Raw genomic sequence first — 25,811 nt, forward strand, 5'->3', positions numbered from 1 at the left:
TGTTTCGATCAATCCAGCTATTGACCAAAAATCTCTGACATGTTCAGTGGACAACAGATCAATGAGGATAAAGTGGGGATTGCTGAAGTGAGATGTATGGGTTTCAGGAATGACATAGTAGCCATGTGGACAAATTGAGTTTCTGCCAAAGAACTGCAGAGGTCTCTTTCAAGGGAAGTAGCATTGACATCTGCTTATACTGCTGAAACCGGCAATACTTTGTGTAAGACATCACTGGTTTTTATGGGGATTTATTTTGGATAAACCTGCCTTGGCTTGCAAACAAGACAGTAATGACTCAAATATTCAGAAGAAATCTTCAAAGGTGACTCTTTTGCAGAGGCGGATCTACGGGGTGGCAAAGGGTGGCAGCTGCCACCCCTGGGATACAGTCTTGTCACCCCTGTTGCCACCCCATTTATAAATCAGATAATATTTTTTAAGTATATTTTATATTCATACCCTACACGTTGAAGGCCAAGGAGACCCACCACAAACTCCTCTCAAACAGAAATCGCCGATTTAGAATCCCCTCCCCCTCACAGTCACAATGGTTTCACCCATCACCAGCACAGCAGCGACCCCTGCGAAATTTCACCAGTCAGTGGCAGCCTGGGCAGGCTGCACAGTGCATCTGTCTGCAGTAAGCAGTGTCTCGGAGAAGAGAGGTTGATGAGCAGTTAGCAGTGAGTTTAGAGGTAAGTTTGACACCAAGTCGAAAAATTCCATAAGCAGACAGTTAACCCTGCAACAACCACATTGTTACGTTATTTACATCCACAATACTTTGTTGTCTCATCAAATTTTTCTATGATCGTCAGGTCAGATAAGGGTCTAACGTTAGTCTAGCTCTTTGTGTGTGTTTAAACTACTGCTGTCACAAAATTGGCATGCACCCACTTTCCCAGCATCTATGACTATCCAATTTTGAAAAATGGTTGACATGCCAAATTAAACTGAGATATTTAAGTGGTGTCATAAGCTGGTGATGCACAACTTAAATCCAAAAATAATGTTTGACTAAAAAGGTACTTCACTGGGTCTTTATTGAAACCTGCATTATAATCTTGTTTCAATCCAGATAACCTAAATCTATTGATGGCTTATGTTGTAGGACTAAATCTGTCCATATTTCCTCAAAACTCACTAGAAGACATCATTTGAGGTTTTTTTTTCTTTTTAATCTCCTGGGGAGCATACCCCCAAACCCCCCAAGAATTGCTTTTTCACACAGTACAATTTAAGTATAGACTACACAGACTGTTGATAGTGATTACACAGACAAAGGGTCCACAATTCACAAATTAAGACCCACACCATCCAAAAACCCAGATATATCTCTGATTTGACTCCGTGTAATGTAGTGTAGAGCACAAAACACATTCAATGAAAACCGTAGCATTTTAAATTATGAATAATGTCCATGGCCCCCCTCATGCCACCCCTTTGCCACCCCAGGAAAAAATCTCTAGATCCGCCACTGCTCTTTTGTACCTGTGTGATATTGCTCTGTATCAGAACAGCTGACTTCTTTTTAAAAACAATAAAAATATTACTGACCCCATACTTTTAAGTGGTAGTGTAAACAAACAACATCAACAACAAACTTTCCTAATATAATAATGTTGAAAAATGAATTAATTGAAATAATGAAATTCTGGCAAACAAATACAGAGTTATTTTTTATGATAAATATTATATTTTTAACAAAATTGCTTAGCTGTTTTTAATACTTTTCACCCCAAATCAAAGTAACTGTATTTGGTTCAACCAGCATACAAAAACTTGCAGACAACAACATAACATAGAAATACTAATGTATGTATGTTGTTGTGTGCAAGTGCTTTAAATTAAGTTGTCGATTTTATTAATAAACACAATACACATTATTTTAAAGCATCTTTACACACACACACACACATATATATATATATATATATACACATACACATATACATACACACATATATATATATACATACACATATATACACATATACATACACATATATATATATATATATATTATTGCAGCGTAATGTTTTAAATTGCTAAAGTCCTCTTGGTTGACATCATTTTAATTTTTAGTTAATCTACTTCTTTATATAGATCTTGCCATGTTCATTAGCATGCCTTGACCTCTGTCTTCATTGGGTCAGTGTCTGCTGAGATTAATGCAGTCTGACCCGACCTTGTTCTCATGGGCTGACAGCCATCTCTCTCCCTTTTATATAGCAGATTTTCTCGTTTATGTGTGAACTAATGAAGATGACACTAAAGAAAAACAATGGCTTATTTATAGTGATTTGAACTTTGACTTGCCTCAAATCTCCCTCTAATCCCCTAAAGCCAGAGCTACATTCCCAGACTGCTTCTGAGATATAATCAGAATACACAGATATATAATCAGAATTAAAACCAACTGATCCACTCAAATTCAGCTGTCTAATGGTATAAGAGTTTTAGCTATCCAGACTTCAATATGTAATTGCTACAGCTTCCACTTACTGCACACCAGATCCAAAATTTCCCACCGAAGTAGCCCACCCCCATCCCCTCCCACTCCAAGCTGCGGTATACATCCTTTCAATGACCCTAAAATCCATAACACTCCCTCACAGGATTATGGGTAAGCTTTCTGCAGTGATGAATTCACTGTAGCAAAAAGCTGCTGCAAAAATTCTGCTCTGATCCTGTTTGGACTGTAAAAGAAGATGAAATGTTGCAGAAATAGCAAGGGAATACCAAAGCACATTGCAATAACAAAATTCATATCACAAACCTGACAAAGAGGATGGGCTACTCTGGAAAAATATGATTCTAATAGTCTAAAGATATTCACGTTATAGAAGACTGTTGTGTAATATGTTTTAAGAGAATCCTTAACCATAAAGAAGGCATTATGGTATATTGAGACTGTAAAATGAAAGATAATACAATTTGCATGTTTGAGCAGAATCTAACATGAGGTAAAACTATATATATATATATATATATATATATATATAAAACAAAAATAAAAAGAAATTACTATAACTTTAAGTAAAACAAAACTAACAATAAAGATGAATTGAATAAACTAAATCATTTGTATGAACTAATTTAATTATAGATTTATTTTATTCATATTTATCATTTATATTATATTATTATTTAAATATATTTTTAAATATTTTTTTATATGATAATATATATTTAATATGTTAATTTATATATCAATATTTCTGAGAAAAGTATAAAATAAAGCTCTAAAATTAAGAAAATTTAAAGACATTACATTTTTGTGGCTGAAGAAAGCATTGAATACAAACAATGTCTTTAGAAGGCATTATATTGTTTATATTATTTTCATTTCATTAATTCAATTCATTAAATGTTTTACATTTCTTGACAAATGAATGTATTGGTCATGGGGCATAGTAACATTATTTGTATAATGGATTGTTGTCTTTAATTTAAAAAAAAAACATATTTGTAACGTTATTAATATTATTTGTAATATTTATATAAATACTATGCCTTATTTTGTAAAACTAGTGCCAAATGTACATTGCAAAGATGGCACAGAAGTACTTCTGAAGTGGCATTTAGGTGTCTACATACTGTTTAATGCTGCTCAGAGATGGCATAAATGCATTTACACAGCATTTACAACTGTATACTTTGATACTTAGGGGCTGAGGTGGGTCTGAGCAGGCATAATTCAGTCTTTGATGGCTTTGATAAGGCATTGCATCTTTACACTGAATTTTGAGCCCTTACTCTGGCTTCTGTTGGTTTTTCCTCATCCATCTTCATGTCTCTCTTTCTGTCAGTTGTTCCTTGTACTTCCTCTTGTATTATCTTCTCATCTCACTTCTCCCCGTGCTCCCATTTACCCATTCTTTTCTCCTTCTATCAGTCTTCGTCCCTGTGAAAGTGTCTGAGGGAGAGGCAGGTCCCGTCCTGACAGTTCATTCACCTCAACAGCCACAACGCTGCCTTCAACCCTCAGCGGGCCATTTTTCACTGTGCTCCTCATTCTTTTAAAGCCTCTGAGAGCAGCCCTTTAAAACCAGCTCTGACGTGACCTGTTCACAGCTCCCATTCTCCTCGCTCCCTAAAACTCAACTGGGCTTATTTCTTTTTGCCCTGCCCTTTCCTTTCTGCCCCCTTGAATGCTAAACTGAATGGTATTGTGTGGGCCAGAGAGCAGGGGTGCAGAATTCCCGAGGCACCATTGAAGAGGACCAAGTAAGGATGACAAAAGGTACAAGTGATCCCAAGACATGCAGAGATATGAAAGAAGAAAGCCTTGTTCTCACTCCAAAGAAAATTTCAGTAGAGAATGTAAACCTCTGATGGCTGAATTAAGAACTCACCTTTCAACCTTTATTACTTGGATAAACACAGAACAACTTTTCATAAAGCAGCATGTTTGTTCTGCACAGCATTAAGGCAAATATTCAGTTGTGTTGGCATCTTAGCGAGATTTAGAAATTACGTTCAGGTTTAGTTTTATAAACATATATAGCCTATGGAAATATCCAACTAAAACTTGAGAGTCCATGAACAAAATGCAATCCAGAAAACTGCCACCTAGTCAGGAAATTTGCGACTCACAAGTTATAATGGCTGCATTTCCCAATAACACTGTCTCTTAGCATGCTTCGAAGACTCTAAAGGTATGCCTAAACTAAAGCTGTACCATTTCTAGGCATGTTCCCCGAACTATACCTTAGGAGGCTGCTTAAGATATACCTTCATACTTGCAGCGTTACCAGGTGCTGTCCATGGCATTGGTACTGAATTTGTTGATATCAATGGCTCGAGAATCTATTATTCATTCTATGCATGGGCCACTTCACTGTGTTATGTGAGAAAGCAGTGTTCTTTATAAAAGAAGTGTTGATTTTAAATAAAGACAGAACCTTATCCTGTTAGAATGTAAAAAACTTGAATGAAACTTTTACTTTTGCTTTGCAAAATACATCACGTCATGTAAGGAAACCCCAAAATTATATTCCCAGAACACATCCCAGTGGTCACCACATAAAATATAAGGGAAAAAACCTACATGAGACCCTGTTTAATAATTTAACATCTTCTTACAAATGAAGAAGAAGAAGAAAAAAGAGAAAAAAACATAGGCCTAAATAAGTCCAAAATAAAAATATTCTGGTAAAAGTGTTTTCCAACATGAAGAACTTCAGTTCAAATGTTATTTATCAGGACTCATGGGATCTTATAAAAATAATCCAAATTGCAAACTAAATCCAACACTGGATATTTTATATAATTTCGAAATGAGTGTGTGAACCCGCAATCTCATGCCCAAACCTATCATGCGTATCACTAACTGGCAGTAAGCCTTCACTGGCGTTTGAATGGGTCATTTATATTCTCATAATATATTTTCCATAGTGTCTTCATTACAATAATCGATGCAGAAGATGACAAGACTGTAAACAAGAATAGCAGTAGTATGAGGGGTAAGGGAAGGGCAAAGGCGGTTAATATTACGTAGATGAAAATAGGCGGATCCGGTGATTCTATTAATATGTGATTGAAATGACAGTGTACTGTCCTGGAGGACACCCAAACTCTAAACCTGAGGAGAAAGGAAGACAAAAATAGGATGTTGTATTCGCAGAAGATATTGCCAAGAGAAAGAAGATAAATGATGAAAAGAAGGGGTCCCAGAACAGAACCCTGAGGCACACCAGTATTAACGGAAGAAGGTTGGGAACTAAAAAATTATAGCTGGACAAACTGAGTGCGCCACGAAAGATATGATTTAAACCAATCCTGAGGGGGGTGTGTGATGCCAATAGAGATTAGTCTATTGAGAAGGATGGTGTGAGAAATGGTGTCAACGGCCACACTTAGATCAAGGAGGACAAGAATAGTGACTAAACCAGAATCAGCTGGCATAGGAAGGTCATTAGTGATTTTTATAAGTGCAGTTTTTGTGCTATAAAAAAGGGCCGAAACCACACTGTAATTTACTAGTCTGAAAGTATGACTTACAGAAGGTATACTTAACTATGAATGTTTCGGGAAACATGTATAAACGATAAGGTGCAGGTTAAGATACAACTTAAGAATGATGTAGCATTAATAAGGTTTCGGGAAATGCAACCAATGACTGTGTGAATGTTGAAAATGATTTGCGACACAATTTAAACTCATGAACTCATGAAAATAAAAACAAGCAGTTTTTCTCACTCTGCATTTGGCTGCTTTTCTTCGCTTTCTACTGTACATCTTTCAATAATTTTAGGGTTAGTATTAATATTATTAATAATAAGAATAATAAGAATAATAATAACAATTGAAAATCACTTCTTCACAATTATTGCTACTAAAAACATCTTCATTAAAATAATGTTTGAGTTTGTTTGTTTTGAAGTTTTTGTTAATAGCTTTGTCTTGTTTATTGTTTCCTGTCTCTCATGTTCCTGTTTCCATGTTCTAGCTCATAATTTTATATAAAAAGATAATCACGGGCAAAAGAAACAAGGGAGAAGACAAAAAAGCAACAGCTCTACTAGCAACATAAAGAGAGTACCAGACAATGAACTGATAAGTTAGGAATGGTTAGGCAACTGGTCTGGTAAGGTGTCCTATATATGGGGTCTGCTCTGCTTTTCACATTTACCACTTTGATTAAAGATTCTAGTTCAGTATTCTGATCATGTGATTTAATCTTTAATTACTTGTAGAGATGTAAGAGGTAGTTGGCTTACAGGCCAGACTGAATGAATTGCAGAGATAATCACAAAGCATGCGCATGCATTAACAGCAGACTCATTATGACCCACTCAGGAGTGGATATTGAATGCTTCTTTAATGGACGACACTAATGGCAGCCTTTAATGGACTGTTTTTACACTCCCAGTGATCGATGTCTTCTCAAATGCAGATGTCTGATCTTAATAGAAGGTGAGAGATTGTCATAGATCTGAGATGGATAGTGAGGAATAGTATGTGTTGACCCTTGGCGCATGGATAAATGACTGTTGCAAAAGTCTTTTTCATATTATGATCTCACCCACATCCACCTGTTCAGATGGTTGTCAACAATCCCTATTTGCTGGTTCCCATGCCAACTTGTTTCACTGGTATATGTCAATATTGTTTGGCCAACATCTGACTTTAAAGGCTAGCAATAATAAGAGTTTTGCTTTATGTCCAAAATTACAAACCCTGTCCTGGATTAACTTTACAGAAGTCATCTGGTCATTTTCACAAAATAAACATGCCATTTGTAATGACAGTATGACAGTTGTATCACAGAGCCATTTTGAAATGCATAGGGTCCCTACCAAAATCCTTCTTTTTGGCCCCCACCCACTTATTATTAGGTTTTAAAATAATTAAAAATATAAATAATCATAACATTATTATTCTTATTTATGTTTTTATTCATTTATTACAATTATTATGAACAACTAAACTTGCCAATTATTAATAAACCAGAAAAAGTAAAAAAAAACACTTAAATTAGTTTCAGTGTTCAAAGGATATGTACATTTTTGCTCTTAAAAATGTTTTCTTACATTTTTTACCATATCATGAATTACACTAATTATGAAAATTGCAAAAATAAGATCATAAGCCGAGACCCTAAGAGACTCTTTATACCACTTATCCAAAAAAATGGCTACTTACTAAAGAAAGAAATGGTCATGAAATGAGAGACATTAAACTAGCACTGCTACGGGTATTTTGGTTTTCTGGTGCAATAGCCAATTATATAGTTTAGCAGTTAATATTTAAATATATTTGACTGCAGAATGCAACAACTGACCAGCCATAATCAAGTATTACAGATGAAATGTTTTATTGATTTATACCTCAATATTCTGTTTCTGTAATACAGTCATAAAATTACACATTATAATGCCAGACATGGAGATCATTTTTACAAGTGCACAATAAAGCATAACAAGTATATCAGAAATTCTCCAGAATATCCATCAGCAACATCGGTCACTGAAACAGAGCTGTAGATTTTTATAGTTACTAATTTTCCTTTCCCACGACAAGGGTGCTTCTAAAAACCAAAACCCCTCTTGTTGCATGTCAGAACCTCTCTGAAATAGATGGAATTCATTACAGCACGTTTATGGTGGTTTAGAACTTGCCACTTTCCACCTCAAACAAGTAATTGCATGCACATCTGGGACACTGACATGAGGTGAATCATCAACGCATTTGCAGGGTTTTTATTTGTGTCTATCACTGAAGTAGAAAAACAGACATAAAGAGGTCACAAAGTCTGATGTAACAGGAAACAGAAAGACGAGACACATCATAGCCCAGTTTTTCGAGAGCAACTTTGGGGGCCTGTGAACAAGTGCTTCTCCTAGCTGGTGCTCAGAACCTCCACCTCCCTGTGGTTTCTTGGCACATCAATAAAGTTGCTGTTTCCATTCTTGGTAATCTCCACCCACCCTCTGTCCCTCCTCTTCCCATCTCAATCTTCAGTAACCCACATAGTAAGTGTGGAGGATGGGATTAAACTTCAGGGGGAAAAACACTTAAAGAAATGCAATCAAATAAAGATTGAAAAATGACAGATTATATATGGTGGACGCTAGTTTTAAAACACATGCCTTGAGGTGGGACTGTATATAGTTATATTGATGCAGATTCAAGAATTGATCCTCCAAGATCAAAACTCAGACCAACAGACATTTATTTAAGGAAATACAGTGCAGTCTTGCCTGAGACCATAATCTGAGATCCATAACAGAGGTTTTTAAACCAAAACATAATATCAGGACAGCTTGCCCTAGCAAAACTTCAGTCTGTCTCAGATCTTGAGATGATGATTAGCCATGTTGCCTCACCTCCTGCTCCCATGGAGAGTACGCACAGGAACACCATCATTATTTGGCAACATTATTTGAAAAAAAAAAAGAATAATATGTATCATTTACACTTTTGTAGTGAAGGAATATTCCTGACTGAATTCTTTTGCAAATGAAGTGTGTGAACAATGGGAAAAAAATGAAAAGATAAAAGTCACAAGCAACACTTTGGTCTTATGATCAATAGGCAATGAAACTGTTTCCCCCTTTCTCTTTGTTATCCTGCTCCAGAAGAGGAACAGGATGAGAAGAACAGCCTTTGTTCTTCTGCACTTCCTGCTTTCCTTTATCGTCTGTTTTTTTTTTTTTTTTTTTTTTAACTGATTTATTTTTATGAACTGAATGCTCAACAACAATAATTTGAATTTTCATCCTATTTTTTAACCTCTAACAAGCTTTATGCTACTAACAGCTAAAATTAAAATGTCTGTAAAAAAAATGAAGGCTGGATAAGAGAAATACAATTTTATCGCTATGCTAATAAGCAGTATTAGTGTTATAGGTCTCAGTGCTAAAATGAGGACAGCACCCACTCTATGATTAATGAAGACCAAAAAAAAAAATCCCTCATGCTGCATTCCTTTAATTTTTTAGGATGGAGGAGGCTGTACCCCTTTTGTTTTAACTTTTGAGTGCTGCGGGGCATTTCTAGCTGATTACACGCCTCTTTATCTCTTGACATTACTTACGACTTGAAAGAGAATTTATGATTTTGTTTAATATTCAGCAGGAATACATTAGCGTCACAACATGGCTGGGCTGTTGGCAAACACATTTGTGCCTCTGCTGCAGCAAAGATTAAATAAACTCAAAGTTTTTACATTTCTTCAGTGCTAAAACTTTTAGTGGCACTGATCACAAAATCAAGAAGCTTGACTTTCTTTTGAATGATTTTGTTTGATAAATCTCCTTTCACACTTTCTCGAGAGAATTAGGACAAGCGTCAGCACCCGGTGGTTCAGGACCAGCTGCAGCCGAGGCACAGCGGAGACTGATATCATGGGGCTCACAGGTTGAGCTGGTGGAGGATTTTCTCTTTCTCATTCTTCTGCCGCCAATGAGGGCAATCTGCTAGATGTGGATGTTCTTTCTTTAGGATCATCTGATCCAGCAGATAGTGCTCTGGTAAATGCAAGCCTAAAAGACCAAGATGTGGTTGATGAGCCTGCCTGCCCCACATACGGTGAATTGTTAGAGGTATTGGTGTGTGTGACTGTGAGATTAAGTCTTCCTTGGAAATACAAAAAAGCCAAAGTCCACTCGCGGCAGATTAGATGAGCGTTTTTTGGATGGCCATGATCTCTCAGGTTCAACGAGTCTTCCATTTTTGCCAGACCTACACAGCGAGGTGGAAAGGTCTTGGAAAAATCCATATTCGGCTTTTTATGCGAACATGGTGGGATTGCCATTGATGCCTCTGAGAATGAGATATAAACTGAACGACAGGGCGTATGCGGCTGCGGGTTAGGCTGGTGGTGCTCTGCACACGATGGCTGTGTTGCATGCAAACCAGGCTGATCTGCTTAAAGCCCTGGACGATGGCAAGGGCCTGTCACCTGAAGCGGTGATCGAGCTGCGCTGCACTACAGACCTTGCTCTCCGGGCCACTAAACAAACAGCTGCAGCTATTGGTCGTGCAATGGTGGCAATGGTGGCCACGGAGAAAAAGAAACATTTTTTCTCAATTTGCCAGTTTCGCCCTCTGAGTTATTTGGCACATCAGTTGAGGCTATGGTCGATAATTTCAGAGAGGCGAGGGTGCGGTCAGCAGCTAATAAAAAACTGATACTGCGCCATCCTGTGTTTGCGCCTATAACCTCGGGGGACCCTAGGCCCTCTGAGTCTGTGGACTACAGGCAGGCTCAGAGGTGAAGTGTGACAACTCTGGCTCCTCCTCCCCCTGCTGGCAGGAGCAGGACTCAAAAAAGGAGAGACTTGAGGAGGAATAGGAAAGATTAGAGGTAGGTTATTATAGCCAAACTGAGCTCCAGTTACAATGGTAACATCAAGTGTTCAGTCTCTTTGAGGCCGCCATGATGAGTTGTCTTTATGGTTGAGTGGCTTGCCTTCCTCTTTTTAGAGATTCTTTCTGTTGAGGCCTCCACTTTCCTGAGCTCCAGCTGGACAGTGCAATCTAATGTTCGGTTTTCTGTAGGCCGCCTTGATAAACTGTCATATGGTTGAGTTGGTTTGGCGTCCTGTTCTCATAGAGTCATTCTGCTGAGGCCTTCGCTCACCTGAGCTCCAGCTAGACTTGGGATCAAGTGTCCGGCCCTCTGTGGGGCTGCCATGATAAACAGTCTTTATGTTGAGTAGGTTTGGCCTCCTCTTGCTTAAGAGAGTCGTTCTACTGAGGCATCCACTCACCTGAGCTCTGGCTAGACAGTGTAATCAAGTGTTCGGCCCTCTCGAGGCCGCCTTGATAAACAGTCTTTATGTTGAGTAGGTCTGACCTCCTCTCACTTAAGAGAGTCGTTCTGGTGAGGCCTCTGCTAACCTGAGCTCTGGTTAGACAGTGTAATCAAGTGTTTGGCCCTCTGGTGGCTGCCTTGATTAACAGTTACCAGGACTGAGGGTTGTTAGGCTTCCTCTCATTTAAGAGGGTTATTCTGCTGAAGCCTCTGCTCTTTTATTGATTGCAAATGATTGCACACATACTATTTAAACTGAACTGAGATGATGACATCACTGAATTCAATGATGAACTGCCTTAAACTGTCATTTTGAATTATTGACACACTGTTTTCCTAATTAATGTTGTTCAGTTGCTTTGACACAATCTTTTTTGTTTAAAGCGCTATATAAATAAAGGTGACTTGACTTGACTTTAGAGCTCCGCGTAGCCAGTATTAAGGTATCCTTTGAGCCTCAATAACTGTTTAGTGTTGAGTGTAACCAGGTCTCCTCTCGTTCTGAGAGTTGTTTGCTAGACCTCCACTCTAAAGTGCCAGACTTTGGAGGGTGAGCTAGTCTATTACATTGGCGAGCTTTTAGCTTGCCTGTAGGAGGTTTCCAGGTCATGCTCTGGTCACAGCGAATTTGTTGGGGCAGGGATGATGTTGCTTTCAGTCTTGACTTAGGGAATCCAGTTGTTTGGGGACTCAACCCCAGCATGGTGGCGTTGGTATACCATTCCCCTAGTGCCCTCCAGAGGACTCAGCATGGAGTTCCCCTTTCGAAAGGGAATGTCTCAGGTTACGCATGTTACCATTCTTCCCTGAGAATATAGAATGAGACGCTGCATCTCTCTTCCATGCTTCAGGCACTCCTGAGTCAAAGAAGTGGATGACGTATTCCACAGGTGCTCTTTTATACCCCCAGTCACATTATTGTTTACGTCATGGGTTACCACCTGCCAATGTCAAGTTCATTGTCATTTTTTCATTCATGCTTCAGACACTGGTCATGCTGGAGGCATTCCCCTAGCGCCCTCTAGAGGACTCAGCATCTTGTTCCCTATTCTCAGGGAACCATGGTTACATGCGTAACCTGACAAATTTTGTAGCATGTTGCTATACAGGTTGCATTCTACCCTAAGTCTCAGTGTTCTTTTGTTTCTTAAAGGTGACGTCTGTAACTTTTGGAGCTCTAGTGGTTAATAAACAGAACTGCGTGCGTCTTGTGGAAGAACACTGTAGCCAGAACTACTTCTCTCTGTTTATGTCTATGATGAATCATGCAGGTACTGGGCTACTCCACAGCGGTACCTACCTACTAAAATAGTCAGAATATAAACACTTATTATAGGTGTACTGTAGTGATTCAGGACAAGCCAAAAACATAGTTTTTTGGATGATTTATTGGTGTTGTAGTTTATTATTTTTTTTTTTTTTTTTTTTTTAAACTTTGAACACAAAAAAATTACGGACTGCAGATTTAATCTGTGGCTGCAATGGCTATGTTTTAATTTTCATGAAATTTTAGTTTGTAATACTTTGACGTAACCATGCAGCATACACACTCACTAGAAAGAATGCATCATCACTAGGATGCAGCCTTTTGTTTGAGAAGCACCTATTGTCTTGTTTTGTTTATGCTGCCTCCTCATTCGTCTGCATCTCTCTTTGACACACTCCTAGATTTGACTTTCTTTCTTTCTTTCTTTATGTATTTCTTAATAAAATCCTGTACAGATTACTGTTGTTTTCATTAAAAAAAAAAAAAAACAATTAGACCTGCTTCTTTCTTTGACATAATGTATAAGAAGCTGTCATCTTTTATCTTGAAACTAGATATATGCATTTTTTAGGGTGTGACAGTTTCATTTAGAGCTTGTCCTTAAAAACATTGGAATCAATAAGAAATTTCTAATTCACATTGCCAAATGTAAATTGACATTGTGATGATGTCTTAATATACATTCTAGAGGGCCTTTATGATTGCATCTCTCAAGTCCTGATTAATATCTTAACGTCTTTTTGCATGTTTGTATGTGTGTGTATGTGTCTGTAAGGACATCTCCCACCTTGCTCAAACTGTGTACAGCAGTGTATAGATTAACCTAATTCCTGTCAGTAAGTCTGTGTAGTGAAGGAATGATGAAGGAAAAATTGGAAAGGATTAGGCTAATGTGATAGAAAAGCCCCTTAGCAAAGGACTTGTGTATCTATCCGTAGACAGCAGTTGGAATGAGAAGGGAGTTTGTGTAAAGACCCTCACTCATGGTAATCTGGAGAAAAGGCACACTATCTTTATGTGGCACTGGGGACCTGGATGCAGCCCGCTAGTTTTAGCAAGGGTTTAACTGATCTCAGTCCATTTTTAGTTCTACGATAATTTTTTTTTTTTTTTTGGGTCGTCACTAAGAAGCTTTGATTGTTACTAACATCATTTTTGGATTAAATGCAGTTTCTGTATTATTATACACTGAACAAAATTATAAATGCAACAATTTTGTTTTTGCCCCATTTTTCATGAGCTGAACTCAAAGATCTAAGACTTTTTCTTTGTAGACAAAAGGCGTATTTCTATCAAATATTGTACACAAATCTGTCTAAATCTGTGTTAGTGAGCACTTCTCCTTTGCTGAGATAATCCATCCATGATTATTGCACAGGTGTACCTTAGGCTGGCCACAATAAAAGGCCACTCTAAAATGTGCAGTTTATCACACAGCACAATGCCACATATGTCGCAAATTTTGAGGGAGTGTGCAATTGGCATGCTGAATGCAGGAATGTCCACCAGAGCGTTTGCCCGTGAATTGAATGTTCATTTCTCTACCATAAGCCGTCTTCAAAGGCGTTTCAGAGAATTTGGCAGTACATCCAACCGGCCTAACAACCGCAGACCATGTGTAACCACACCAGGCCAGGACCTTCACATCCAACATCTTCCCATGCAAGATCGTCTGAGACCAGCCAACCGGACAGCTGCTGCAACAATCGGTTTGCATAACCAAAGAATTTCTGCACAAACTGTCAGAAACCATCTCAGGGAAGCTCATCTGCGTCGTCTTCATTGTGGTCTTGACCTGACTGCAGTTCGTCATCGGAACCGACTTGAGTGGGCAAATGCTCACATTTGATGGCGTCTAGCACTTTGGAGAGGTGTTCTCTTCACGGATTAATCCCGGTTTTCACTGTACAGGGCAGATGGCAGACAGTGTGTATGGCGTGGTGTGGATGAGGGGTTTGCTGATGTCAGCGTTGTGGATCGAGTGGCACATGGTGGTGGTGAGGGTATGGTATGGGCAGGCGTATGTTATGGACAACGAATTTATGAAAAACTACATCATACTTGCAAAATCAGTGGTGTACAGTGTTTTTCTTTACTTTTATTTTATTAGGCATTAGTACTAAATGCATGCATAATGGATGCATCATATCACTTTTTTACGCATTTAATAAAAAAACATATCATTCCACTTTATTTTGAGCTAAAAAAAAACACCACCTCCTCTGAGACTCTCTTCAGTTTGTGAAAGAACTGATTATTTTTAAAGAATCTGTTGAAACAGTTCACAAATCACACTGAACAATCCATTTGCAAATTGAACTGATCTGATTGCAGCTGTTCTTGATTTAACAACACCGATACAGTGATTCATTCAAAGTGACTCAAAAAGAGTAAGTGAAGCACAACATAACAAAGCAGGTGATTACGGAGTTACATTTACTGTAAAACTAGCTTTGCTGTATCAACAGGATTTGCGAAGGGAGCGATAAGGGAGGACATGCCAAAGCTTTAAGAACAAAAGCTAGGCCCCAAGTGGGGATAATAGATCGGTGAGGAGGGTTTAGCCATCTCGTACCAAACAGAAATCTGATTACCAGATGCACTGTTTGGCAATGCACACTCTGAGTGTAGAAGGCACACAGCTGCCATCCAAGCACTCCTGTAAGAAAGACAAGATAACTGGAATTGAGCAAACAACTGGGTCCTTCTCCATTAAAGGGATAGTTCACCCAAAAATCAAAATTATGTCATTAATGACTCACCTTTATGTCGTTCCAAACCCGTGAGACCTCCGTTCATCTTCGGAACACAGTATAAGATATTTTAGATTTAGTCCGAGAGCTTTCTGTCCCTCCATTGAGAATGTATGTATGGTATACTGTCCACGCCCAGAAAGATAATAAAAACATCTTCAAAGTAGTCCATGTGACATCAGAGGGTCCGTTAGAATTTTTTGAAGCATCGAAAATACATTTTGGTCCAAAAATATCAAAAACTACGACTTTATTCAGCATTGACTTCTCTCCCGGGTCTGTTATGAGCGCGTTCACAGCACATCCGGTTCGCGAACGAATCACTCGATGTAACCGGATCTTCTTGAACCAGTTCACCAAATCGAACTGAATCGTTTGAAACGGTTCGCGTCAACAATAAGCATTAATCCACAAATTACTTAAGCTGTTAACTTTTTTTAACATGGCTGACACTCCCTCTGAGTTCAAATAAATCAATATCCCGGAGTAATTCATTTACTCAAACAGTACACTGACTGAACCGAGCCAGATAACGAACGAAACATTGACTTGTTCTTGAGTCAAGAACCGTTTCTGTCGGAGGCGTCCGGTTCGAGAACCGAGGAGCTGATGATACTGCGCATGCGTGAAGCAGACTGACACACAGTGCGTCTGAACTGAACTGGTTCTTTTGGTGATTGATTCTGAACTGATTCTGTGCTAATGTTATGAGCGCGGGTAAACCGAGGGCTTGAATCAAGGGCAATCATCGCCAATGAAGTCATTACGTCGAGCGCAAAAGAACTGGTGAACAGTTTTTCGGCAACCGGTTTATTGAATCAAACTGTCCGAAAGAACCGGTTCGCCGAGAAGAACAGAACTTCCCATCACTACCGGTGATCCGAAAACCGATGCAACCGGTTCTTGACTCGAGAACGAGTCTATGTTTCGTTCGTTATCTGGCTCGGTCATCAGTTCAGTCAGTGTACTGTTTGAGTAAATGAATTACTCCGGGATATTGATTTATTTGAACTCAGAGGGAGTGTCAGCCATGTTAAAAAAGTTAACAGCTTAAGTCATTTGTGGATTAATGCTTATTGTTGACGCGAACCGTTTCAAACGATTCAGTTCGATTTGGTGAACTGGTTCAAGAAGATCCGGTTACATCGAGTGATTCGTTCGCGAACCGGATGTGCTGTGAACGTGCTCATAACAGACCCGAGAGAGAAGTCAATGCTGAATAAAGTCGTAGTTTTTGATATTTTTGGACCAAAATGTATTTTCGATGCTTCAAAAAATTCTAACGGACCCTCTGATATCACATGGACTACTTTGAAGATGTTTTTATTACCTTTCTGGACGTGGACAGTATACCGTACATACATTCTCAATGGAGGGACAGAAAGCTCTCGGACTAAATCTAAAATATCTTATACTGTGTTCCGAAGATGAACGGAGGTCTCACGGGTTTGGAACGACATGAGGGTGAGTCATTAATGACATAATTTTGATTTTTGGGTGAACTATCCCTTTAAGGTGCACCAGCTCTCAAAGACTTTCCATTTATAAGCATAGAGGTGTGTGGTAGAGGGAGTTCTCACTTCAGCAATCGTTGTTAACACTTGTGGGCTGCAGACAGCTCTTTGGAAGTTGATTGTGAGCCCCAGCACTGAAGGTGGTTGATGAGCATATCCCTTTATATGGCATTTTTGTAAGTCTGATCACTTAGGAAAATATTAGCACAGGCCAGAATTTATATATATCATGCATGTCTATAATACAAACTGTGTGATTTGAGTTACAAAAAAACAAACAAACAAAAAAAAAAACTTATTCCTTAGGGTTGAAAATTGGAAATTTGTAAAAAAAAACACAACTAAAACATTATGTGTGTGTTGAATCTATTATACATGAGCAACGTTATTCATGTCTTGTTCTCTCTCTGTTTTTGCAGGTCTGCTCATCGGTTCAGGATGTGCTCTGTATCCTCTAGGGTGGGACAGTGAGGAGGTCCGGCAGACATGCAACAACAGCTCAGATCAGTTTGAACTTGGTACATCCTCATGTCACAACTGAAGTTCACATACATCTTCAAGCATCTGCATTAATTACACAGTGACAGCATTAAACAATTAATGCATTATGTCCAGGAGTTGATTTTGTTTAAACAGATCCCTATAAAAATAATAAAATAAATAAAAATAAAAAGTACACTTTAGCATACTTTTAAAAAGTGAACACTTTTTATATAGAATATTACTTAAGTGCAAACTGAATGTAATGTTTTGAGACAATGAAAATATGTTTTATTTATTTATGTTTAATTTATTTTGTATGTAATTCAGTAGGACTTAAGTACATCTTTTTATGTAATTTCATAATTATTTGTCTTTGGTTAAATATGGTTAAAATGTAATGCTGAATGTATACTGACTAGTGTTGTCAAAAGACCCAGTACTTTGGTACCAAGTCGGTACTAAAAAATTAAAATGTTACAGTACCAGGTTTTTTTAAATACCGGTAGTACCTAGTACCCGGTCAGCGCGGTCAGCCCGGTTCTTGATGTGCTATCCGAAAGGTGCACAGATGCGCTCTCTTCATAAAAGCACTGAAACATGGCGACCTCAAAAGGAGGAAACACACCAAACTAACAAAATACTTTAAAGACAGACACGCAGATCAAATGAAAGAGTTCAAGCAGGTATGTTTCATTGTGTTTCCCATACATTGATTTATTTGTGGCGGCCCTCCACAACATTAAAACTGACTGCTACAAATAGATTTTCCAAAAGGCTTTGACTTCGTTGAATAAACATGAGCACTGCACGTGTCAAAGTAGAAACCCGGTGTGGGTGTTTTTATATCACTGTATTTCTGAAGAAAACCAACTGTCTTCAGAAAATTATCGATGTCATTTTCATTTCAACCAGCCCATAATGCCTGAGCAGCGTTTGTGAGTGCAGGCTCAGCTTATTTGAGTACTGACCTTACTGGGGAAATCCCTATCTGCTCCTCCTGCTGGTAGAGAATTAATTTGCATATACTGTATATGACGCCACAAATAGAGTGCAAGGCTGTGGGAGGCTCTGTTTGTGTTATTGATTCTGTTATTTATACAGGTAATTTTGAATATTGTGATAAAAGTTCATTATTTTCCATAATGTAATGATAAAAATTAAACTTTCATATATTTTAGATTCATTGCAGACCAACTGATATATTTCAGGTCTTTTATTGTTTTAATACTGATGATTTTGGCATACAGCTCATGAAAACCCAAAATTCCTATCTCAAAAAATTAGCATATCATGAAAAGGTTCTCTAAACGAGCTATTAACCTAATCATCTGAATCAACTAATTAACTCTAAACACCTGCAAAAGATTCCTGAGGCTTTTTAAAAACTCCCAGCCTGGTTCATTACTCAAAACCGCAATCATGGGTAAGACTGCCGACCTGACTGCTGTCCAGAAGGCCATCATTGACACCCTCAAGTGAGAGGGTAAGACAGAAATAAATTTCTGAACGAATAGGCTGTTCCCAGAGTGCTGTATCAAGGCACCTCAGTGGGAATTCTGTGGGAAGGAAAAAGTGGAGGAAGATTGTGGAGAAGGACCGATTCCAGACCTTGGGGGACCTGCGGAAGCAGTGGACTGAGCGTGGAGTAGAAACATCCAGAGCCACCGTGCACAGGCGTGTGCAGGAAATGGGCTACAGGTGCCGCATTCCCCAGGTCAAGCCACTTTTGAACCAGAAACAGCGGCAGAAGCGCCTGACCTGGGCTACAGAGAAGCAGCACTGGACTGTTGCTCAGTGGTCCAAAGTACTTTTTTCAGATGAAAGCAAATTTTTGCATGTCATTCGGAAATCAAGGTGCCAGAGTCTGGAGGAAGACTGGGGAGAAGGAAATGCCAAAATGCCTGAAGTCCAGTGTCAAGTACCCACAGTCAGTGATGGTCTGGGGTGCCATGTCAGCTGCTGGTGTTGGTCCACTGTGTTTTATCAAGGGCAGGGTCAATGCAGCTAGCTATCAGGAGATTTTGGACCACTTCATGCTTCCATCTGCTGAAAAGCTTTATGGAGATGAAGATTTCGTTTTTTCAGCACGACCTGGCACCTGCTCACAGTGCCAAAACCACTGGTAAATGGTTTACTGACCATGGTATTACTGTGCTCAATTGGCCTGCCAACTTTCCTGACCTGAACCCCATAGAGAATCTGTGGGATATTGTGAAGAGAAAGTTGAGAGACGCAAGACCCAACACTCTGGATGAGGTTTAAGGCCACTATCGAAGCATCCTGGGCCTCCATAACACCTCAGCAGTGCCACAGGCTGATTGCCTCCATGCCACGCCGCATTGAAGCAGTCATTTCTGCAAAAGGATTCCCGACCAAGTATTGAGTGCATAACTGAACATAATTATTTGAAGGTTGACTTTTTTTTTGTATTAAAAACACTTTTCTTTTATTGGTCGGATGAAATATGCTAATTTTTTGAGAATCATCAGTATTAAAACAATAAAAGACCTGAAATATTTCAGTTGGTGTGCAATGAATCTAAAATATATGAAAGTTTAATTTTTATCATTACATTATGGAAAATAATGAACTTTTATCACAATATGCTAATTTTTTGAGAAGGACCTGTATTATGTAATATTTTAATTTGAATGTCGGATTGAAATGAATGCTGTTATTAGAGTAGTTAATTGTTAGCTTAAGCGTGGCTAAGGCTAATATAATAAGCATTAGAATGAAGTTTCTTTATTAACTATTTAATGCTCCTATAACTTTTAATTAGGGTAAAAAAAAAAACAAGAGGACATGATGATATGTACTATTTTTTTACACACCAGAGGCTTTTAAATGAATTGTGAATCTTAAAAATGCGTGTTAGAGAATGTACAAATGGTTAACATTGTTTGTGTCATATCATATTTTTACTTAGTTGTTATTCTTGGCTTTAAAATTCAAAAGCCCTTTAAAATTAAATATGTACACAGTTTGGATTAAATGAAAGTATATTCAAATTTTTTTAATTAGCATGTTTTTGTGTTTTGATTTGGTACAGAAATGGATTTTCACTGGTATTGGTACTGAATACTGAAATTTTGGTACAGTGACAACACTAATACTGACAATCATTTATGATAAACTAAAATGTACTGTAATGTATTTACTTGTATGTCATGTTTTTAATTTTATTTGTAATAACACATTTGTAATGATGAAGTAACAGTTTAGTACAGTTTAAATTAACTTTAAATGTAATATAAAATAATGCACAACAGTTACACAATAACAAAACAGTTACATAAAACATAATGACTTAAATTATGTTAAGAAACAGTAATATTGTTCTCTTTTTAAGTACACTTACATGGCCTTTTTTATTGTTATATTATCAACATGTAACATTTTTTATTAAATATATATTTTAAGATTTAAAGGACACTGCAAGTCACGTTGAATACAAATAAGCACACCTTTTTGTTTAACAAGGGATAGTTCACCCAAAAATTAAAATTCTGCTGCATGCCTTCTGTGTTATTGTACACCAGGTAAAAATCATCTGACTGGTTAGAACAGTAATGGCACCAATTCACATTTAAACCAATAAAACTAAGTATTAGCAATAGTAATATCTTTCTTGCCTTAGCAAATACCACTAACTGTTACAACATAAAATATGAATCACTATGAAACTAGAAGGATAGAATGCAAATGACCATTGCTTCAGAAGTCTTATGTGATCCTGACAAAGTACTCAGACTGTCCTAGAGAGCATGTTTTGCATTCAGCACCCGAACTACTCTAATTCAAATGACATACTGTGTTCACATTAGGCAAATCCCAGACCTCAACTGTTTTAACAAGGAATATTTTTCATAATAAAAAACAGTATTGTGTTACTATTTAAAACAGCTATTTAGAGAGAAAACGGCTACATGATTTCAAAGTAAGAGAAAGCATTATGGTCAGGGGTGCACATAAGTAGTCCGCAGGTCTGCATGTGCGACCAAAATAAGAAATGTGCTTTGTAAATTAGTTCAGAGCGCACGTTTGCGTACCGACATGGTTTACAGCTGTTTTTGCATAATTACCATTTTAGATCGACAAACTGTACTGTATAAGATTTCTATTCAAACTGAAAGCATAAATCTAGGCTAACGTTTTCAAAGCACAATGCAAAACTGACATTTCATTCACTGACGCTCTACAGTCAGCAGCGCTAAACCCCAAAGAGCATATGCTTACTTGCCGGCAACCCACCAAAAAAAAAAAAAATGCTGATTTTAAGTTTGAAAATTAAAAATTAAAATAATTAAAAAAAAAATAAAAAATTAAGGTTCAAATTAAAATAATAATAATAATAAAAATAGCATTTTATTTTTAAGTTTACTATAAAATAAATTGTTTGTATTTAATATTCCATTTTACTTTAATATAAAATAGTATTATCACACTTTATTATTTAGTTTATTATTTTATTTTAAAACATAATAATAAAGTGCAATAATATTATCATGGATGATCTGACCCAAATTTGAGGACAAAAAATGGTGGAAAAATTGGTAATAAAATGAGAGTGACATACAGCCAAGTATAGTGACCCATACTCAGAATTCGTGCTCTGCATTTAACCCATCCAAAGTGCACACACAGCAGTGAACACACACACACCGTGAACAAACACACGGAGCACTGGGCAGCCATTTATGCTGCAGCACCCGGGGAGCAGTTGGAGGTTCAGTGCCTTGCTTAAGGGCACCTCAGTTGTGGTATTGCCGGCCTGAGACTCGAACCCACAACCTTAGGGTTAGGAGTCAAACTCTCTAACCATTAGGCCACGACTTCCCCAAAAAGCACTGTTGAGTAAAATATAGTCAGTTCAATGGGAACTGACAAAATTAATGGATTTTCAGTGGCAAATAAATTTCCCTAAGTGAATTTTACATTGAGATCTGTGTGATCAGAGATATGTCACTTGGCAAAGCAAAACTGAAGATCCATAATATATGTGCTGTGTCTAATCATTCAGTTTTGAGAGTCTGATTGAAAGCAGTTATTTAGGGTTAGTTGCTAGCTGGCAGAATAGCTTTGAATGTTTATTTCGGCTTCATTATTCCTGTATTACTGATCACATTTTGTCACATCCTGTCCCAGTTTCACCTAGCATTGTTAAATCCTTAAATTGAAATTTAAAAATGTAAAAATTTATATAAAATAATAATATAAAACAATATTTTTCATTTTTGTTCAGATTAAAGTACAAAAATAACTAAATAAACTAAATCTAAAAACTAAACTCTAAAAAAAGTATAATAATAATCATGAAGATAATTATACAATAATAATAATAATTAAAAAATACAAAAAATAAACAAAATTCATAAACCTTTTACTAAAAATGAAAACAAAAATATAAAAATATAGTGTAATTTAAAATATTAACAAAAAATACAATAGTACATCAGTGCTACTAAAATAACACTAATTCACTTAACACAGCATGTGCAGAGCAAACAGGAGCAAATTTGTGTCGATACTAACCGCTTAAAAATTTATTATACTTTAGGATCATTAATTCATAGGAATATATTAGGAGATTTTAGAAATTTAAAGAATCAGTGGTGAGTGACCTCTTTAACTTGGTATGCTGAGTGCCATGTGCTATGAGTAATGTGTACCTACTTTTTCTATGCAAAAAAAAAGTTAAAAAAATATACACAATACACTATGATTTTCATACAGCAAAAGCATGTTTCTGCTTGGGTGAGCAATTTGCTGACAGATTTTCTTGCACATGAAATCACCCACATGCCAACAAACCAATGAGAACGTGAAACAATAATAACGATTTATAACAAAAGAGTGTAGGCTCCAAAGCTGTTGTGGATCCGCTCACAGGCGTCATGCCTATTCAAAGTGATTTATGAGCCAATTAGATTTTAAATGCAGCTTCCAAAGGACAAAAAATAGCCAAATAATATATTTTTATATATATTTGATACGATCACACCGGTGTGATTAGATCGTTCAGTACGGCACAGCATCCGCTGCTAAATTCAAATGCGTTCGCTGGCTGGCCCTGAGCCAGAGACAGACGAGTTCGTACAGCGCTGCATAATAACCAATCAGACACAATTCTGTTGAGCTTATGAATGCAATGACCAACCAGAGACGCTCAGTTGAGTCATCGCTAAAACGCGGTGTTTTGCTCACTTGCTCGCTGCCTGAACTATCTGGGGAATTCTCTCATTAGACACAGCAAAGTGCAGATGTGCGTAATGTAAGTAAGATATTCATTTCACAGTGTAAACGGCTTCAGTGATTCTAATGGGAGTTTTTGAAAGTACCAGAACTCTGGCTAGACTGAATGAAAATGTTCTTCGATAATGTACATGTTCTTTGCTCTCTGTAAAATGAAAGTGTTATAATCAGTAACTTAAAATATTGTTATTAAATTCACATTAAATAAAAAGTAAGTCGTATTAAAAATATTTTATGGCATGACATCTGGTACTTAAGTAAAAAGTAGGGGTTTATGTGTAGTTAATAGATAACACTATTAGTCTACTTGCCCATCACCATTTATTGATCAGTTAACAATCTATAAAGTTTGATCAATAAATGGTGATAAAGGAAAGGTAAACCATTTCTTCATAGACTTCATCCATCATACATATGATCCCTTCATTCTTTGACATTTGAAGCTTTCAGACGTTCATGCAATGTTCATGCATTTATGTCAGCGCTCTTTCTTTCTGAATTGTCTTCAGGCTCTTGTCAGATCGGCTGGGCGTACTACTGCACTGGGGCCGGTGCAACCTCGGCCCTGTTGCTGTGCACCTGGCTCGCCTGTTTTGCAGGGAAGAAACAAAAGCAATACCCGTACTAGAAGAACCGACCTCAACTACAGCCTGTACCACAGCAGGACAGATGCCTCAGACTCAGTGGAGACTGGCTTTGCAGCCAATGACATGACGGCTTTCCTCCATTAATGCAATTCCAACTCAATATGGACTCAAAATGCTCATATGGACGTTTGTTTGATTGAAATGAGCATGCACTTTTCAAAGAGACATGACTTTTGGCAGTACTTCCTCTCTAAAAACAACTAGAGAGTATTTAATGTGAAAGAACCAATTATGTGTGTGTGTGTGTGTGTGTGTGTCTTCTTTTATGTCCACTGTTGTAAATAGTACAAGTGTGCTTGTTTGTTTTGTTGTTGTTTTTTTCTTCTTCTTCTTTCTTTCTCTGGAATTGATATTGTAAAATTAAGTTATGGTTTAGATGTAAAACAGACAATTGATGAAGTCTGCATATATAAAGTATTAACATTGCTATGCCCTGAAATACGCCTTACATATATAAATACTATACTTTAAATACTATGACGCATTAAAACTAAAGCTGACATTTAAAAATGCTTAATCAATTAAAATTATATTTAGTTACATTTAAGAATTAAATAAAACATTTAATCATTTGTCAGCACCAATATCCTTGTGGGCAGTGCTTCAACATGCAGTGCTGTTGCACTTCGGGCGTCCTGTGTTCGAGTCCTGGCTTGTGGACCTTTCATGGTCCCATCCCCCCTCTCCCTCCCACTTTGCCTCCTGTCTCACTACTGTCCTATCAATAAAAGGCAAAAGCTGCAAAAATAAATCTAAAAAATAATAATAATTATGATTTTTTTAAAAAAAATGTTGTACTGGTATGTTGTTATGAACAGTGGTGAAACATTGTTTAATAATCATTATCTAAAAATATTTGACCACTCCAGAATAAAGTATTCCAGAGCCATGTAATATAATTTGATTGTTTACATAACAATATATTACATAGTGTATTAAAGGGGTCATATAATGTGATTTCAAATTTCCCTTACTCTTTGGAGTGTAACAAGCTCTTGGTGAATAAAGAAGATCTGTAGAATTGCAAAGACTAAAGTCTCAAATCATATAAAGAGATATTCTTTATAAAAGTTGAGACTTGTCCACGCCCCCCTGAAATGACTCGTTCTAACGCCCCCACATCTCTTTGTCAGTATGTGGGAAGATTTGCATAACGCCGCCCAGATGTTCACGTAAAGAAAGAAGGTGTACATTTTATTCTCGTAATAGTATTGTTGTTGCTGCCGCCGCCATGTCGTATAGACGCTGTGTGTTTCACTGTGAAAGCGAAACTACTTTGTTTGGCCTTCCAAAAGGGGACGATATCCGCTTCGTCATGCCTGGGGTTGATCCGTGCTGGTTGCTGAGGAAATACATCAACTTTGCACTGTGGATCACAGAATGGGCTTTCACCGTGGGTAAAGCAGAGTCCAGCCCATTGTCGTCACATGTGGTTGCTGCAAGCACAAGGTACGCTCCTTCGTAGAATCTGCCTCAAGCCGCCTGCCTCTGCTCACTCAAGCCAGCCACGGTTCACTCTAGACCGAGGTTCACTCTAGGCTTCCGGCCTCTGCTCACTCAAGGCCGCAGTGTGTGACGCTGTTTCGTTGGGAAAGCAAAACTACTTTGTTTTTGCCTTCCAAA

The 25,811-nt window shown here is 37.6% G+C and overlaps 1 protein-coding gene across 2 annotated transcripts in view; it reads left to right on the top strand.

The window, feature by feature from the left end:
• LOC109099788 (LHFPL tetraspan subfamily member 6 protein) overlaps positions 1-24,968 on the top strand; it is a 104,581-nt gene extending 79,613 nt beyond the window's left edge. For both annotated transcript variants that reach the window (XM_042739026.1, XM_042739025.1), the window contains exons 3-4: positions 17,223-17,321; positions 24,051-24,968. In XM_042739026.1, the coding sequence (XP_042594960.1) occupies positions 17,223-17,321; positions 24,051-24,169 (218 nt within the window). In that variant the 3' untranslated portion in view covers positions 24,170-24,968. The remainder of the gene's footprint in view (positions 1-17,222; positions 17,322-24,050) is intronic.
• Positions 24,969-25,811: the final 843 nt, after the last annotated feature.

The sequence above is a fragment of the Cyprinus carpio genome, chromosome B15 (genome assembly GCF_018340385.1).
Source record: "Cyprinus carpio isolate SPL01 chromosome B15, ASM1834038v1, whole genome shotgun sequence".
Classification (NCBI taxonomy): Eukaryota; Metazoa; Chordata; class Actinopteri; order Cypriniformes; family Cyprinidae; genus Cyprinus; species Cyprinus carpio.